Genomic DNA, 18,556 nt, shown 5'->3' with positions numbered 1-18,556 from the left:
AAATCCTTGTTCCTGTTAGAATCTCAGTATTGTAGGATGCAAAAACCTCCCGAAATTTAGTACCTAAAACAAGCAACAGCTTAAAACTCGCTAGAGGGCTATTTCATGAATAGGGAAGTTTGTGACGTATGAACTAAATGAAGCAATTAAATTACTAGTAATTAGTAGCCAGCCAATGTAGCACGCTAGGGATGTGTGTGAACACAAAGTGTCTTTCCTCGAGTTTGCACCATACAGAATGAGAAAGACCCTAATCATTTAAATAATTCTCAGTTGGAAGAAGCCGCTAGAAAAATATCAGGAGCTACGAGATGGCATGTTTTGGTAATTATGTCACATCGCCCTGAAGTGAACTTGCATTTTATTATGAGAAAACAAAAAATACTATAAAATATTTTGTTTTTGCTTTAGAAAACAATAGCATTTATAATATTCCTATCCTTCTTGGGAAGTATACATGTGAGGTTTTTGTCTTTAAATTTTTTTTGGGGGGGTGTTGGGGATCAAACCCAGGGCATAAAGCCTGGTAGGTAAGTCCTCTCTGTACCACCGAGATGCACCCCCAAATCGAAAGTATACATATAAAATAAAAAACTGGGAAATAAGCAATAATTTTGGTTACAGAATTTCCTGTGATTTGAGTGTGCTGCCTATTCTGAAAGTTTATCCCCTGATCCCATGCGTGTGTGCGTTTTCAAATGTGATAGTTAAAGTCTCTGCCTCGATAGAATCCCCTCCCACCCAACCCACTTTAGAAAAAATAATTTGTATTAAGGAATGTAAACATTAAATTTTATTTTAGAAGCCTGCATATAAAGGAAGACTGCTTATTTTAGTGGGGCTAGGCTTTCAGATGATCTCCATTCTTTTTTTCCAAGCCTATCAAATTTTTACAGTATTTGAAAATAAGTAGAAATGGAAATATATGTTTTATTTTCAATCCTTTCTACAGTGTCAACTGAATAAAAAAGACCTCAAAACAATAAAACAGTGACATTGGGTCAGTGCGTTAGTCCACACAGCTCAACGTTATGGAGAGCAAAAAGCCTCCCAGGGTTTTTTTGTTTTTGTTTTCTTTTTTTCTTGGTAGGAAAGGAATCACAGACTTCCGGAGAAAGAGCTTTTGGGCGGGTCCTGGCAGTGTGATTTCCTCTCGTTGGTTCTTTTTTACAGACTCCGCCCCAGGCCCCGCCTCCTCGCGGAGGAGCCAATTGAATCGCGAGTTGTGTTTTAAACCGGGGGCGTGCGGCGTCTCTGGCCGCGCCGTTTTGGGTGAGTTTGTTGGGAACGGCGTGAAGGACCCGGGTTCAGCGGTGTGAGGGCGTAGTGGTGTCGGGCTGGGAGCTGGGGCCGTGTGCCCATAACTCCGGTGACTCTGATGCCGGTGCAGTAGGGACTTTGGGCTGAGTTCTGGGCGCACGAGATTCTCTTCTAATGAGAGCCTGTCCCAAATAGCCTGTTTAGACCTCAGAGCCTCTGACTCGGTCTTAAGTTCTTGGTGGCCCAAGGACGGGCTTCTTCCTCTGCTTAGCTCTTGTTTTTGTCGGGACGTCCCGTCCCCTGGGCAGAAAGTTTGATCTGTGCTATACCTTTGCTTTTCTCTCCTTCCCCAGTCCCCGGTTTCTCATACATACGTCTCATCCCTAGAGCAATCCAGAATGGCTACTTTGATTTTTGTTGATAAGGAAAATGGAGAACCTTGTACTCGTGTGGCTCCTAAGGAGGTGCTGAAGCGGGGGCCTGGGCCTGGTAAGTATATAAGGCTGAAGTTAGACGCTAAAGTATCATGGATGTGGCCTGGAGCCAATTGAGCATTTAGTGTAGTTCGTAGGCAACTAGTCAGGTTTGTTATTTTAATACTCAGTAGTTTTTTTTTTTTTTTGTGTGTGTGTGTGTGTGTGTGTGTGTGTTAGGGATACAACCCAGGGCCTCTATATACTAGGTAAACTCACTACCAGAATCACACTCCAGCCCTTGTTCTCAGTATGTTAATGAGATGACTTAAAGAGTGTTGAACCTCAATACTTTCAGTACTTGTGATATGCTCTTAGTTACTACCAAAAATGAGGGTCAGTGTTGGGGGTGAGAATTAGGGCAAGTTTATATAGAGAGCATTGGAGTTACAAAGGAATTCACTGGTCTAATCTTATGGTGATACTTTTTGTTTGCTAGTTAAAGCCTTAGATGGGAGGTCTCAGGTTTCAACACCACTTGTTGGCAAAACGTTTCATGCTCCACCAGCCCCTAAAACTGTCAGAAAGGCTTTGGGAACTGTCAACAGAGCTACAGAAAAGACAGTAAAGACCAATGCACCCCTCAAACAAAAACAACCAACCTTCCCTGCCAAAAAGGTAAGTATTGGCTATGAAGGTATTGTTTTAAACTTCAGCACTTTTAGCTCTGAAAATGACTGTTGCATCCTACCTGGCTGTTTTCCTCCTAAATAGAAAGGAAATGCAGATAAGCAAACATGAGCAGAGTAGAATCACATTTTACTTCTCTGTATCTGTTTTTTTTTTTTTTAAATATATTTTTTAGTTGTAGGTGAACACACAGTATCTTTATTTATTTTTATGTGGTGCTGAGGATCGAACCCAGTGCCTCACACATGTGAGGCAAGCACTTTACCACTGAGCTACATCCCCAGCCCACTTCTCTGTGTCTTGAACTAGAAGTAGCTAATGTGTAATTTCACCTCACCTGACCTAAACTGGTATCTGGCAGCAGATTGGTTTGTATTATCTAATTAAAATACTGAGAGAATGCCTGGTGATCTTATTCAGGTGCTACCAACCTTTTCCCCACCTCCCAGAGAAAGTACCAGCTTGTTAGGGGACTATTTGCTAGCATACTGATCTTTTTATGTGGTTACAAGGTACAGGACACTGTGTCCCAGACTGAGAGGACTTTGTTGTGAAAGATGAGTTTAGCATATGGATTAACACCTTGAATACTTATTTAATGTGTATTAGAAGACGGTTACATCAAACCCATGACATACATGTAGTGCAGTTTAGGACAGGGGTGTCTCTTAAAAAAAAAAAGATAAAGAGAAAATGTTAAATGCAGATATTGCAGTGATATGGGAAGAATGAGACTGTTACCCAGAACTGAAATGTGGGAAACCTGTGAGATTTCCTCTAGGTATGCACATATGAAGTAAGGTAAATCAAGAATACTGAAGCTTCCATTTGTTCTACTAAGTCAAAGTCTACCTATTTTTCAAAAGTCCTAGACTATCACTTGCTACCTCTTAACTGTATTTGAGGAAGACACACTTGTTAATATTAATTCAGCAAATAATTAAGGTAACAGTGGTGGGAAAAAAACATCACACTTCTAGAAATCAAAAATGACTTTGAGGATTAACTACTAATCTCAGCACTAATAACCATTTTTTTCCTCGGTTAGGTTTGGATAATTGAGTTGATTAGCTCTAAATTGTGTTAACAGGTGCTAATACTTAAGTCTTCAACTTTTGAGCCAGGTTACTAGAACTGTTTGAATTATATATATTTAGATTGTTTGGGGGTATAATCATGAAAACTAAGGATTATAGCTTCCTAGATGACAGTATGAAATTGGCAAATTTGAAAGTGTGGTGAAGTAATATGTTTGAAGAGGTCTTTCCATCTATTGTGCTGCTTGTTTGACAAGACTTCCATTCTTGCTAACACATTTTCTTGGGTTATTTTAGATGACTGAGAAGACTGCTAAAGCAAAAAGCTCGGTTCCTGCCTCTGATGAGACCTATCCAGAAATAGAAAACTTCTTTCCCTTCAATCCTTTAGGTAGTATCTTTTGGTATGGCAAAAATTGCTTTTGATCTCTGGTTTCTCTTGTAAATTCAACTCAGCTGTAACTTGTAAGTACAGTATATAACCCTAGACTGTAATGAGACTGACCAAACCTGGGTTGCTTAGAATAAATATACTTGTTTAGGTGGAATCATTTGCGAGGTATCACCTTTGTCAGGAAGGGAATGGGAGCAAAGGTATAGGATGTTGTTCCTGTTCTCAAAAGGGAGGTGTGCCTGATATTGAGCAAGTGCCAGTGTGGACAGTCTGTCTAGAAAGCCTTTTCAGGGTGTGCAAAGAGCCCTTGTGTCAAATTAAGCAATGCCTGACAGTACCTTGGTTGGTTAGTTATTTCTTGGTTTAAAAAAAAAAAAAGAAAGAAAAACTCCTCAGCTAGTGAAAACATTTAAAAAAAATTCCTTCAATCAGCTGTATATATCTGAAATATCTTCCATCATAGGACCAGCTTTTCAGGCTTTCATTTACTCCAGCAGTTGAGGAGAGGCTTCTGTGTGTCAAGCACTATTAGGGTTTGGATGCAGTGGTTAGCATGGTACATGGGGCCCTGCCATGAGGGAGCCCATAGTTCAGCGGGAAAGGCAATCGTTGACTAGATCATCTCACTGAGTGAACATGAAGGTATTGTAGATCAAGTGTGCAAAGAGCCAAGGTAGGGAAAAGGAGTGATGTGTTCTGGGGAATGAACTGTAAGTGAAGCATGGGGGCAGGTCTGGCAGAGTCTTATAGAATTTTTTTTTTTTTTTTTGAACTGGGCATTGAGCCTATGGGTGCTTTACCACTGAGCTACCTCTCCAGTCCTTTTTAAAATCATTTTTACTTTGAGACAGGGTCTATTTGCTGAGGCTGGCCTTGTTATTCTTCTGCCTCAGACCACACAAGTCTTTGGTATTTCAGGTGTTCCCTATTGCACCTGGTGAGGGCCATAGAGATTTCTGATCCAGATTTTTTGCCCCTTTAACCAAATGGCTTTTAGTAATACTTTACATTCAGATTGTTACGGCTTTTTATATATGAGAGACAATTGTGCAGTTAGTATTCTTGGAATTATGTTGTGATTTTTGCTCATCTGGAGGGTTAACTTAGAGTGTTTGCTGAGTTGGGCAGGGGGGATTAAGTTTTGATAAAATGTAGTATATCCATGCTAATGATTGCCATTTAGCCATTAAGGAAAATGAGGTAGATTTTATATGTATAGACCAGGAAGGAGGACCACAACAAGCTGTATTTGAGGAAAGATATTGCCAAGTAGTCCTGCATATTTGATTAGTAGACAGTTTTTGAAATTTTCTGTTTGCATTCATTATCCTTTGGTTATGTGACTTTCTTACTGATTTACTTATTTTAAAAAGAGCTCTTTGGGGATAAAATTAACCCTGTAATACTGCAGACCTATTTCCTCTGGAGTCTTTTTTTGGGGGGGGGGGAAGGGAGGAGGGCTACCTGGAATTGAATTGGACACTCAGCCACATCCCCAGCCCTATTTTTTTAAATGTCTTTTAAAGCTTTTATTAATGTGCTGAGGATCAAACCTAGTGTCTCACACATGTTAGGCAAATGCTCTACCACTGGGCTATAACCCCAGCCCCCTATCTAGTATTTTATTTAGAGACAGGGTCTCACTGATTTGCTTAGTGCCTCACTTTTGCTGAGGCTGGCTTTGAACTCAATCCTCCTGCCTCAGCCTCCCGGGCCGCTGGAATTACAGGTGTGCGCTACTGTACCTGGCTTTCCTCTGGAGTCTTTTGTCTATTTATGGTTTTCTTTATAATTCTGTAGTTTTAAATTGTGGTCATATCACTCAATATCTTTTTGACTTCTGGGTTTTATCAGCCTTGAAAAAGAGCAGACAAATTCCCAAGGACCTAGGTTTTTAGAGCCCTTTCACAGCTAAGTACAAAGATGAGAACAACCACTTTCTGATCTTTTGGGAGAACACTCTTTGAAAAGGAAAACTCAAAACACTATTTCAATCAAACTTCTCTTGCTGTCAAGAGAAATTGATTGTTTTAGGTAATTCTTAAGAAGTAAGGCACTTGGGTTATACCACAGAAAGTTACCTAATACGTGGTTCTTTTTTGGTCTCGGGACCCTTTTAAGGTTTTAGAAATTGAAGATCCCCAAAATTTTCTGCTTATGTGTCCTGTTTATATTTCTTATTAGAAATTAAAACTAAGACATTCTAAGAATATTAATTTATTAAATAATAAACTCATAAATTAACATAAGACAAGTTTCCAAACAGATCTAGTGATAAGAATGGTATGGTTTATATTTTTGAAAATTTGCTTAATTGGACTTAATAAGACAATTGAATTCTTGTCATATTCTGTAATCTGTTGCATCTGTTTTAGCTAAGGCAAATTAAGAACATCAGGCCTCATGCAGATGTAGAGTTAGGAAGGGGGAGTATGTCTTATCAGATGAATGTCAATGGTTTTCTTATGTTCCTCTCTGAAACAAGTGGCTGTATCTGAACATATAATTGCAATGTAGAGTCTTACATTTTAATTTTTAATTACAACTGAGACCATTACCAGTGAACATTGTGTATTCTGATAGTACATTATTTTGGTGTAGCACTATATATTCTGTCTTTGCATTTATTATGCATTGATCACTTAGAAATATTGGTTCATTGAGAGGTAAATATCTAATGTTTAGCTAATGATGTTAAATGTTTCATCATTTAACATCAAAAACCCATTAATAATCACTGTTGCTCTCATCAGAAAAGTATTAGCTAATGATAGCATGACAGTGTGAAAAACTTATTTTGCAAACTATTGCAAATAAGTTTTCCACAGTTAATTTTTTCTTGATGCTCTTGAATTATGTTATTGGCACAGACTGTTTTCTTTGAAGTGTGATAGGTATCCTTCATTCCTTCGAGAGGTGTGTGACAGATACCCAAGTTTGAATGACCATAGTTGTTCCTTTGTTCTTTGAAGTGAAAATGTTTCCAGAGAAGGTCCTCTAGTTTATCTTGCAACTCAAATAATCACACAAATTTTTTTATTGGAGATAATCCTCAGCTGGGTGTGGTGGCACACACCTGTAATTGCAGCGACTGGGGAGGCTGAGGAAGGAGGATCAAAAGTTTGGGGCCAGCCTGAGCAATGTGGTGAGACAATGTCTTAAGATGAAAAGGCCTAGGGATGTAGCTTAGGGGTAGAGTTCAATCCCCATTACTAGGCAGGGGAGGAAATCATACCTTGGTGTATGACAAATATTTCATGACACATTTTTCATTCTGTCACACGGAATCTTAAGATCTCTTTTTAAGAGTTGAGAGTGAATAGATTATACTTGTTAATCTCTATGGTGAAGTGACTTTTTTTTTTTAAATTACAACCGAATAATGTTGAAGAGTGTAGTGACTACTAATGTAGTTCATTGCCACTGCCTTGATATGTGCTAAGGCACCAGCAGGTCTATCCACCATTGCTTTAATACCGACCATGCAGATGTCAACAGTGGAAAAGGTATTAACCTTGCTAGGTAGTTTTGATCTCGTGGATCCTCTGAAAGGTTCTCTGACCTCCAGCATTTTGCTGACCACTGAGATCTGCTGTCCTGATGAGAAGATGCTTTCCTTCTGACAGATTTTGAGAGTTTTGACCTGCCTGAGGAGCATCAGATTGCTCACCTCTCCTTGAGTGGAGTGCCTCTCATGATCCTTGACGAGGAGAGAGGACTTGAAAAGCTGTTGCAGCTGGGCCCCCCTTCGCCTGTGAAGATGCCATCACCACCATGGGCATCTGGTAAGTGAAAAAGTGTCCTCTTGAAGGCTGAAAACGACCTGTTTCATAACAACATCCATTACTGTGGGTACAAGAGTTATGCAGAAGGGCAGCCTATGGGTAATTTCTATGCTTTAAGGTGAAAATTGCAGAAACCTGAAAACTCAGTTCTCAGTTGGTATTTTGTATTTTAGTCCCCAATGCCTTGGCCAAGTGAAGTGATTCTGAAATATAATCAGTCTTAGATATTGCAAAAGTATTCAATTTAACGTGTGGCTTCTTAGGCTGTAAGTCGAAGTGTATACAAAACTTGTATGGAGAGAACTCCAGTGACATCCACACTAACAGAGGATTGAGACCCCCTGTGCTCTAGTGTAGAATGACATTATTTTGTTACTGCCCAAGGTTTGAGGTCTTTGTTTGCGTGGTCAGAAGCCATCCTCACTGTGCTTCCTGTTTGTCCCTATGAGATAGCTTGTCCTGTTTTATCATTTGTTAGGCTGCTAGCTCTTACTCTAAGAAGAGTTGAGATTCAGGTACTTCTAAGACATACCCTGATAAAGGTCAATTCTGGGACCATAGCTGCATATTAAGAAGTGTATGTGAGGTGGGGTTGTGGGTAGGGATTCATTAGACCAAAAACATGAGTTCATGACTAAAAGTGACAGCTAGTCTGTTGATTTGGACAACAACTCAAGGTTTACAGAAATTTAATGAGAACTTCCTCTTTTGTAGATCCGCTGCAGTCCCCTTCAAGCATTCTGTCAACCCTGGATGTGGAATTGCCACCCGTTTGTTATGACATGGATATTTAAATGTCTTAGTGCTTTGTAGTTCGTTTGTGTTAATAAAGCATTTGTTTAACAGGCCCTAATTTTGTGATTGGTGTTGGAATTTACTTAAAGCAATACAAGAACTAAGAACTAGGCTGAAGTGTGTTTAACAGACCAGAGTCTATAATCTGACAAGGAAGATTTGTCTGATTTATAAAATCTTACCTTAAAACCCTATGGTTTGTTTTAACAGGTTATTTTAGAAGCTGCCACTATTTTCCCTGATAAATATACCCTTCAATGTGTACTTTATTGCTTTTTTTTGTGGCCATTAACTAGTGACAATTATTAGATCTCTTAATTAGAAGAGCCACTTCCAGCTCATTAGGTATTTATTGCTAGGCATTCTTTATTGCTGGTTCTATTTAGTTTCTAATGACTTTAATACCCAGTATTCAGTAATCAGACTTTGAAAACCTTTATACATTTCAGCCTCCTTGGGATCTTTGATTCTTTAAAGATCACTACAGATAAGTTACCCATAGTAAATCTGCTCTGTACCTGTAAGAAACTGTATTCAGCTGTTTATCTTCTTTGGAAATTAAGTATTGATAAGTATTGTTTAATGTTTGATATTTTTCAGATGAGGATAGTGAGGCTTAGCTCACTGATTTGCCAAAGGTGAGAAGAGCTAGAACATGATAGAGCTGATATTTTTTTACTGAATGAGCCCTGTTTTGCTGCTCTTCTACACGGTATGCTAAACACTGAATCAGTTTTGCCAAAGAGTTTGTTGTGTTTTTTGGTACTAGGGATTGAACCCAGGGATGCTTACTTCTGAGCAATATCCCTAGCCCATTTAATTTTTCTACTTCCATACAAGGTATCACTAAGCTGCTCAGGTCAGTCTCAAACTTACGATCCTTCTGCCTCAGCCTCCTGAGTCACTGGGATTACTAGTGTGTGCCACCACATGGAACTACAAATGTTTTTCATGAGGTAGGAACCCGAAGTCTCAAATCTGCCTCCTGGAGGATAGGAATTACGGGTCTTTATGGGATGTGGCCAATGGAGGGATTGAAATGTTATTTCCTTCAGAGTCCTTCCTCTAAGAACCTGTTGCTAAGGTAACCTGTCCCAGGAATTGTCCCTCCCTACAGGGAGTTGTAAAAGTTGCTAATTAATTTGCCCTGGGCCCCCTTCCTGCCACTATAACTCCTCCCTGGCCCCTCCAGCCCACCTGTTTCCCACCTTTTGGCCATCCTGCCAAGCATTTCCTGGGCCTAGTCACTAGGAAGGAGAGAGGTAAGGGGGAAGAGAGCAGGAGAACAAAGGAAGCCTAGGACATACAAAAAGGCAGAACACCTTCACTTCCTGGGATACAGAATACCAGCTATGGCCCCCTTTTCCTGGCAGAAGTCTGTTATCCCTTTTGAAATAAACCCTGCTTTATATCTTGCCTTGCGTGCTTCTCTAATGTTATACTTCAATGTTAGTGAAGGAGCAGAACTTGCCACCAGCAGTGTCATAACCAGCAGTGTCACAGGGTGGCCTATGGTGGGGGAGAAAGTGACTGGAGATGGGGAAAGTGAAGGAATTGACCTGTGCACCAGCAGTCCAACCTGATTGCTCTTCATAAGACCAGTATTCAAAAATGGCAGCATGAGTATGATCCCAGGTGGAACTTTCAGTCCTTTCATGTCCAAGGTTGCCTGCTGGACACCTGTGAAGGCCCAAGAGAAGGTCTGTGGTTCCAGTGGGTTTAAGAGACATAAGAGGCCTCCCAAGATTCTGAAACGGCTTAAACCATCATTGCCAAGGTTACGATACCCCAGAGGCATTATCTCGGTAAATCTAATGGGGTGTACTGCTCAGCGACTTGACCTGTGAAGTTGATGAAAGTGCAGTTAGGGGTTTGCCCAGATTTTCCCTGTTTCATTTTGATTCTCACTCTGGTTATGGAATCAAAATAGAGGTTGTAAATGGTTGTCTGTGGATTTTTATTTGCTTTTTGGGTAGGAGGTACTTGATAGTTTTGAAAATGTATCATTTCCACCATTTAAACTTCCAGTAGTTTCTCTTACCTGTGATTGTGGAAGGTCTTGGCAAAGCAGATCTGGCAATAGTAGTTGGTTTTCAACCCTGGCAGAGCTGGTGGCAGAATGCTGGCTGTCTCTGAGGTGGGGTATGGGCCTTCTAGCCTACAGACCCTACTTCAAAGGGCCCTGAAGGGGAACTGAAACAATCTTTCTGTTCTCTTTTTGGACCTAGCCTCAGCTCGCTTCCCTTGCTTGGATCATGGAATTACTTGAATCTGCTTGATGCTTAGCCATGTGGGGAGCCTTTCCCCTGGAACCTTTGTAGCAGCAACAGTCAGGTTAGAATGGGAAACTTTCTAAGGCTTTCATTGCCATTGTTATTGGAAGAAGCTGAAAGGTATTAGGCATGAAATACTAGGAACACCTATAGCCACTGATCCTGACTTTAAAACTGTCTACCCTCTAAGCATAACTGAACCAGTCTACATTTCTGGAATTAGAAGAAAGGAGAACTAAGAGAAGAGAATATAGTAAGACTCCTAGGACACTGGGTTTTAGTGGGAATTATTAGATCTAATATCCTCAGGTATCAGAGTCACTGTGAAAAGCAAAGTAATTTTGAATGACTTTCATGTTCAAACAGAAACTTCTGAAAATCATCTCTTGGGAATGGAAGGAACCAAGGGCTGGGAGCAAGAGAACTAGTTAGTCCCGAAATGATTAATTGCTGTGCTCTGGGTCAACACTGAGCATGGGGCGATTTGATCTTTTCCTCTGCTAGTCAGACTACAATACATTTATTGTGTGTTGAGACTTTGAGAACTTTAAGCAGATGCTCCATGAATACTGGTAATTTTTATCTTGGGATTTTTGCTGTCTTAAATTCTGGCATCTGTTAGCAATAAGACAAAACTTTTTCCTACTTTTATTGTTTAAACTTCTGCCTACCACCGCTGCCTCCCTGCTATCCTCCCTAATAGAGGGTATCGTTGTTAAGAGGAATGTCTCACTACTATTCTGCAGATCTGCACCTTGCATCAGAGCGTCCCTCCTCTCACAGTCAGTCCCTTCACAGGTACTCTGGGTTGCCACCTCCTTGCTTTATCTCCTTCACTAAAAATTCTTCCTTGCCTCCACATACTTCTCTAGCTATGGACATTCCCACCTCACTCAAATGTCAAATTATAGGAGCTCAGTCTTGTCATCTTGACTCTGCAAACTTCCTGTGTGATCATGTCTATTGTGGCTCAATATACCACCTATGGGCTGATGACATCACATTCCTGTATCTAACCCAGGTCTCTCCCCTGACACCATGCCCTCCTCTGTAGTTGCTTGCTTGTGATCTCATCAATTATATCTAAACTGGAATTCTTCATTCTTCCCTCCCATATCTGCCCTGTGTGAGCTTTCTGTACTTCAATAAATGGCATTTACTCCTGTCACAAACACGGGAGTATCCTTGTCACTTCTTCCTATCCTTGTCCATCTTTTTTCACATCCATTCTAAAACCAGGACTGGGGCTGGTGTGGTAGTTCATGCCTATAATCCCAGCTTCTTGGGATGCTGAGGGAGAAGGATCACGAGTTCAAGGCCAGCCTGGGCAACTTAGACCCTATCTCAATAAGGAGTAAGAATGTAGATTAGTGGTAGAGAGTTCCTGAGTTCAGTGTCCACTTTGGCAAAATAAATAAAAACCTGGTCTGATGGGTCTGCTTCTGGTATATATTCTTAGTTACTTGCTTCTGTCCATTTGTCACATGTAAACTGTCATCTTGAATGACCAAAACCTTCTGGCTGGTCATTTGCTTCTGCCATTCCCCTTCCTGCCCATGCTTCCTCCATTAACAAGAATGATATTTTAAGCCAGGCGCAGGCCTGTTGTCCCAGCAGCTCGGGAGGCTGAGGCAGGAGGATCACAAGTTCAAAGCCAGCTTCAGCAATGGTGAGGTGCTAAGCAACTCAGTGAGGCCCTGTCTCTAAATAAAATACAAAATAGGACTGGGGATGTGGCTCAGTGGTTGAGTGCCCCGAGTTTAATCCCTAGTACCCACCCACCCCCAATTTTTTTATATGTAAAAATAATTGTTGGTCCCCTCTTCAAAGCCTGCTAGTCCACTCACATTGTGCCCTGGATAAACTCTGAACTCGTCTGGCCCTATCTGGCACTCAGCTGTCACCTCTTCCATGCTCATTCTCTGCAGAAGTCAGCTGCAACAGCCTCCAGCACTTGAGTGCGTGGCCCCTCCCTGTGTCTGGCACCCCATGGGACACATGGGTGGCTTCACAGGGTGGCCTCCCCAGTTGCATTTATTGCTCGGGCTGTCTTGCCCATCTCTGATTCTATGTGAGGCAGTTGGTGCCCTCTGCATCTGGAGTAGAGGACAAGCTTGCTTTCCTCACCTGGGTCTCACATTCTGGTCATCTTTGGCTTACCGTACACCTGGCCTGGACTGCCACTTCTCAAATGTTTCAAAAAGGCCCGATTCTGCCCAGCTCTACTGTGACTGTTTCAGACTATCATTTCTTACCTGTGCTGTCGGAATATTAACATACTTTAATAGATACCCCCCAACCCACCCTCCAGATGGCAGCCGGATGAGCTTTCCAATTGAGCAAATGTGATGGTGTCACTTAAATTTCAGAGGTTGTTTTCAACTGTAGAATTTTGGCTTGGGTCTGTCTTATATTTTCCATGTCTCTACTTAATATTTAACACATGTTTTCAAAATCTTTTAATGTCCTTGTCTGCTCAGCTTAACATCTGGCTCAGTTCTGGGTTGGGTTTTCTTTTTTTATCATGGGTTGTTTTCGTACTTGCATGAATTTTACTGTTTTTTTTTTTTCTGTGCTGGATATATTCACATTTCTGCAAATATGTCTAAACTTTGTCCTGGAGTATGGTTAAGTTATTTGGAAGCAATTTGATTTGAGTCTTGCCTGTAAGGCTTGTTAGCCACACCAGTGGAGCTTTTAGCCTGTGGCTAATTTGTCCCTACTACTTGGGTATCAGACTCTTGGGACTCTAAGCACTGCTCCGTGAATTATGAGGCTTTATACAATCTGGCTGGTGGAACAGACACTGTCTGTGGCCTTATGAGAGCTCCAGGTGTTCTCCCCAATCCTTTTGGCTCATTTTCTCACATGCCAAATGTTGATCAGTGTTCTTCTGAAGACTAGATGGACATGCTCTGCAAATTTTCCAGGTTCTCACTCGATGCCAGTCTTTGCCCCAGTGCTCTGCTCTGTAAACTCCAGCTGCCTCTGGCTCCCTTGGTCTCCTCTGTTTTTTCTCTTCAACTCTGGAAAGTCTGCTGGGCTCTGCCTGGGTTCTGTTCCCACGATCTGCAGCCTGGAAACCCTCAAAGCAAACTGGGACAGTCTTTTATTCCTCCTGATATCCACTCTCTTAGAAGCTTGGTTTCAAATATTTTGTCCTGTTTTTGGGTTGTTTCAGGCAGGAGGAGAAATCTGGCCCCTTACTCCATCTTGGTTGGAATGAAAAGTTCTTTCTAGTTGTCTTTTTTTAAAAAGTTCAGTGAAAATTCACATAGTATAGAATTTGCCATTTTGAAGTATGCAGTTCAGTGGCTTTTCGTACCTTCAGTGCATACAAACGTCACCACTCTAATTCCCCCCTAAAGAAACCCATGTCCATTAAATAGTCAGCCTCCATTCACTTTTGAATGATGCCCCTCTGTGTTGGGATGAAGTCTCAGCTGTTCAGTCAGCGCTCCATGCCTCCTGGCAGCCCCTCTGAAGATGATGTACTCTCACCCATTTGACTGACTCACACCTGTCCATTAACTCTCCACTGAGGTGGTTCTAATGGAAGTCTTTCCCGACTGCCAAAATTGGGTTAGGTGCCCCCCTCATTTGTTCTATTAGCCAATTAGACTACACTATCCAGACACATATTTTTCTAATACAGTTGTCCTTTGGTATCTGTAGGGAATTAATTCCAGAATGCCCCATTGGTACCAAAATCTGAGAATGCTCACTCAATCCCTTATGCAAAATGGCATAGTATCTAACCTGTGCCATCCTCCTGCGTATTTCAAGTCATCTCTACATTACTTAACAATACATAATACAGTGTCAATGTTATGTAAGTAGTTGTGCTATATTAAGGAAATAATTTCAAGGAGAAATGCCTGAATATGTTCAGTATGGATGTAATTTTTAGCCCCTGAATATTTTCAATCAGATGAGCCCGAGGGTCTGGAGGGCAGGCTATACTCACCATGATGAGTTGTCTGCCCTTTTGGCTTTTTTTCCTGCCACACTGGAAACTGGTAAGGTCACTGTTCATTGTTGTAGTCTCACGCCTGGCACATGGCAGGTGCTCAGGGATTTGCTGAAATGAGTGGATATGGCATTGGTCTCTGGGAACCCATTCTCCTAGAGCTCCAAAGACACAGTGTGCCCACTGTTCACATCACGCAGTACCAGGGTGTCTTCCTTCTTTGAGGCTTCCACGGAGAGGGAGACAGAGCGCAAGCACAGGAGGCTGCTTCCCATCTCTTCTGAGCCCAGCTCAGCCCACATATAACCTGTCTCCTGGGAAGGCTCAGCTCATGATGGAAACACAACCTGGTTTTCTTTTTTCATTGCACTTTGTTGAGCTGACTGCTGGGCGGTGGGTGATGCTTAACAGCATCCCAACAGATTTTGTAGCCTTCAGGTTACTTTCTATTGAAAGTAAATTTGGTTTTAAATGTAGGCCTTTGTCCTGCTTTTCAGACCTGAGGCTCAGACTCACTTCCTGCTCCTCCCTCTTGCTCAGCACAAGCGAGAGCTGGGCCAGAGCGCATGCACGCAAATATTCTGGTCTCTGGCCTCCCTGCTCCCCTTCGGGTGTGGGGATCTTCATGGGTCCTTAATAAGTTCCATGTCCAGGAGGACAGCCACTGGTGACAGGGTACTAGTTGTTAGGGAGAGTGTCCTCGCTTTGGGTATGGGCTCTGTACAATGCTGGTGGCCTCCACCCACAGGGAGGTCTCTGTGTGGCCTAGGTTGAATACCCCCACCCCTCCTGAGAAGGGCAGCCTTGTCTCTATTCTCCAGTCCTTCCCAGATGGTCCTCTGTTATTGCCTAGATGTTGTCCATGGCCTGCGCTCTTCCATTACTAACCCCTGGGGTCCTTTTATCCTCTGAGGGCCACGGAGAGCCCTAATAGATGAAGGTTTCTCAGGAACACCACATGGAGATCTTCAGATGCGGTGCCTGGGCTACACTAGCAGGTGTCCGACTTGAGAAATCTCTGGACTGGGAGTGGGTACCAGGGTAGGTAAGTCCCTACCTAACAATGATCTTCTCTTCCAGTAGTGTGGTAAGAAGACTCCAAAAGACACATGCCATATTCTCAGGCACCCAGGGTGCTCCTCCAGAAGCCTTCTGCCTCACCTTGCTTAGCTCCATTGGTGGGCCTGCAGCTAAGCAGGTGCCCATCTGAGGTGAGGTGCCATTCCCCCTTCTTGAGGATCCCATCCTTCATTTGTTCATTGAGAGCTTCTTGTGGCTTTTTGGTGTGTCCCACTGTAGACACAGCTTTTCTCTGCAGACACCCCAAAAGTTGACTACCTCCTCTCAGGCCTCTTTCCTGGTTGATGCTCACAGAGCCAGCATCTCTGTGAGCCCAGAACTAACTTTTGAATATGCTGGGCTCAGTGGCTTTGGGGACATGGTCACGTGTGCTCCAATGATAGGAAAAAATTAGACGGCAGATCTGTTTCTCCTTTCCAGCTACAGTGAGCACTTGCCAAGGTCCTGTGTATTTTTGTAGTTTCCAAGTCCAGAGTCTTACCTAGAATAGACAAATGATCAGTTTGTGGGATTGAATCATAGCAGGAAGAAGAGAGCAGAGTGTCCTGCCTTTGTCCCTGTGTGCAGGGCTCCCAGGAGGATATGTGCCTACAGTCCCTTGTGAAGAGGCTTTTTTCCTACAGGAGGAGCCAGGACTGATGAACCACTTTCCGAGCCCGCAGTGGAACAAACAGCAGGCCCCACCTTCGTCTAGTGCCTGAGGAGTGGGAGGGGTTTCCATGGCAATTGCACATAGCACCTTTCACCTCCGGTTGCAGCCCCTAGAGGTGGAAGCTGGTGGCCATTGGCCTGCTGCTTGGAGCCCAGGCCACCACTGACTTCTAGCTTCCTGCATTAGGAACACTGTAGGAGACCAACTCAGAGGTGGAAGGCAGGGGCAAAGCATTTGATTAAGAAGCATCTTCATCTTCCCAGAGAGACTAAGTTGAGTACACTGTTCTGTATTCCTAGTTGAGAACTTGGCATGTAACACCAGCCATATAACAGCTTGTGTTTCAGCCCTGCCTCGTCGTTAGGGCATAGGGATAAGTGTGGTTGGTGAGATGAAGAAGGGATGGTCATGAAAAGAGGGACAGGAAAAGATATACCTGGAAAAAGGGAACATAAAATCACACATGTACTCAAACCCAGGGATGCTGAATTTGATCGGAGGGATGTATTCCTGAAATTAAAGACTAATCCAGACATGATGGTGTATGATTGCACTAGGGCTGCCATAGTGAGCTACCCAAAGTGTCTGGGTACAGTGTTGCCTTACTGTAATCCCAGGTACTCCTGTGTGGAGGAGAAGGGAAGATTAGGAGTTCAAGGTCAGTCTCAAACCAACCAAAAACCAGAGGTTGTTGAAACAACTGATATTTATTTTCTCACGTGTCTGGAGGCTGGACTTGAACACCAAGATGTCAGTAGGGTTGATTCCTTCTGAGGCCTCTTTCCTTGGCTTGCGCACAGAGGAGTTTTGTTACGATGGTAGAGTCCTAGGCTAAAATGTTCAAGGACAGAAGACATTGACACAGGTGTATGCAGCAAAGCAATGGCTGTCTGAAGACCTAAGATTCTGAACCTGGGGGTGTGCTCTGGAAGCAGCAACGAGGACGCAGGGAGTTTCTACTCTACCCTCTCCCTGGGGGTGGGGAGTGAGCAGGGCTTCCCTTCATGGCTGCTCATGGGGAGGTAAGGGTTGGTGACCAGGGGAGAGATGGCAGCCAAGGTAGCCATGCTTGGTTCCTCTAGGTATGAAATATGCTGTCTTTCACTTTTACTTTTTGGTACCAGAATCAAACCCTGCTTAACCACTGAGCTAGATCCCAAACCCTTTTTAATTTTGACACAGTGTTTTACTAAGTTGCTGAGGCTGGCCTCAAGCTTGCCATCCTCCCGCCTCAGCCTCCTGAGTTACAGGCGTCCACCTCTACTCCCAGCAATAGGATGTCTTTTAGGATACTGCTCTTAATGACTCATTTATATGTTTTAATTAAATCTATATGAGGGCAGAGTTGTGGCTTAGCAGTAGGGTGCTCACTTAGCATGTGCGAGGCCCGGGGTTCGATTCCCAGCACTATAAAAATAAATAAATAAATAAGTAAATAGTATTGTGTCCTACTACAACTAAAAAATAAATATTAAAAAATCTATATGAGAGTACTTTCTCTGATAATTGAGATTCTTAGTCTACAGGAAATTGGGTAAAGATTTTTCATAAGTTCTTTTCCCTCCATGTGAATTAACAGGAATGAGTATTTGGCTCCTTGGTCATAAGGAGCAAGAGGCATCTAGAATCAAGACAGAGTCCCTCATTATGCTGGAAGGAGTCCACTTCGAGGTCCATCATCGCCCCCTGGTGGCTCTATCCATAGCACAGAGAAGAGGGTTGCCTTAGGAGACAGGGAGTGGCCAGGAAAATAGAAAGAACCGAGGGGGAAAGTAGAGTATGGACTGGAGTTGGTGAAGTCAATGAGGTGGCATGAACTCCCTGGAGGACCGAGCTCTTTGTCCATTTGACAGAATGTCATGGAGGTCAAATTCACTTCAGTGACAGTACTAAGATGTGATTTGCCCATTTAACTCTCATTCTTTCAAAGTGTACCGTGGCATTTTCCAGAAGCTATTGGAAGTGTGGTATCGCAGCAGACGGAATGCAGAAGCAGCTATGTGAATCCAGCTGTCTTCTTGTCAGCCAGATATTAAAGAGTTTTGCAAAAATGCAAGGCAATGTCAGTTTTCTCGGTTTTGTTTTGAGAAAATTGTTATCTTTCATAAAATATTTAATTGTGTTAACAATTAATTAACATTAATAGGCTTATTATGATAATGTTTAAATTAATTGGTAAATATTTAAAAATGTCCTCAGTTGTAATT

General features: G+C 42.4%; 1 protein-coding gene across 4 annotated transcripts; it reads left to right on the top strand.

Moving 5' to 3' along the window:
- The first annotated feature begins 1,173 nt into the window (after positions 1–1,173).
- Pttg1 (PTTG1 regulator of sister chromatid separation, securin) lies at positions 1,174–8,432 on the top strand. Of its 4 annotated transcripts, none has more exons than XM_046462180.1 (6): positions 1,174–1,272; positions 1,648–1,749; positions 2,173–2,351; positions 3,698–3,791; positions 7,421–7,579; positions 8,294–8,432. In XM_046462180.1, exons 2-6 carry the CDS (start codon positions 1,659–1,661, stop codon positions 8,371–8,373), a joined length of 603 nt encoding a protein of 200 aa, XP_046318136.1. In that variant the 5' UTR covers positions 1,174–1,272; positions 1,648–1,658; the 3' UTR covers positions 8,374–8,432. The 4 variants fall into 4 exon arrangements, with proteins under 4 accessions (XP_046318136.1, XP_046318137.1, XP_046318139.1 ...); XM_046462181.2 differs by having other exon boundaries at positions 1,180–1,272; positions 1,614–1,749; XM_046462183.2 differs by lacking the exon at positions 1,174–1,272 and adding an exon at positions 1,348–1,369.
- The last annotated feature ends 10,124 nt before the right edge of the window (positions 8,433–18,556 follow it).

This window comes from Marmota monax, unplaced genomic scaffold, assembly GCF_021218885.2.
Source record: "Marmota monax isolate L192 unplaced genomic scaffold, Marmota_monax_Labrador192_F-V1.1 WCK01_AAM20220418_F8-fsc00236, whole genome shotgun sequence".
NCBI classification, from domain to species: domain Eukaryota; kingdom Metazoa; phylum Chordata; class Mammalia; order Rodentia; family Sciuridae; genus Marmota; species Marmota monax.
This window is presented reverse-complemented; position numbering and strand designations above follow the sequence as displayed.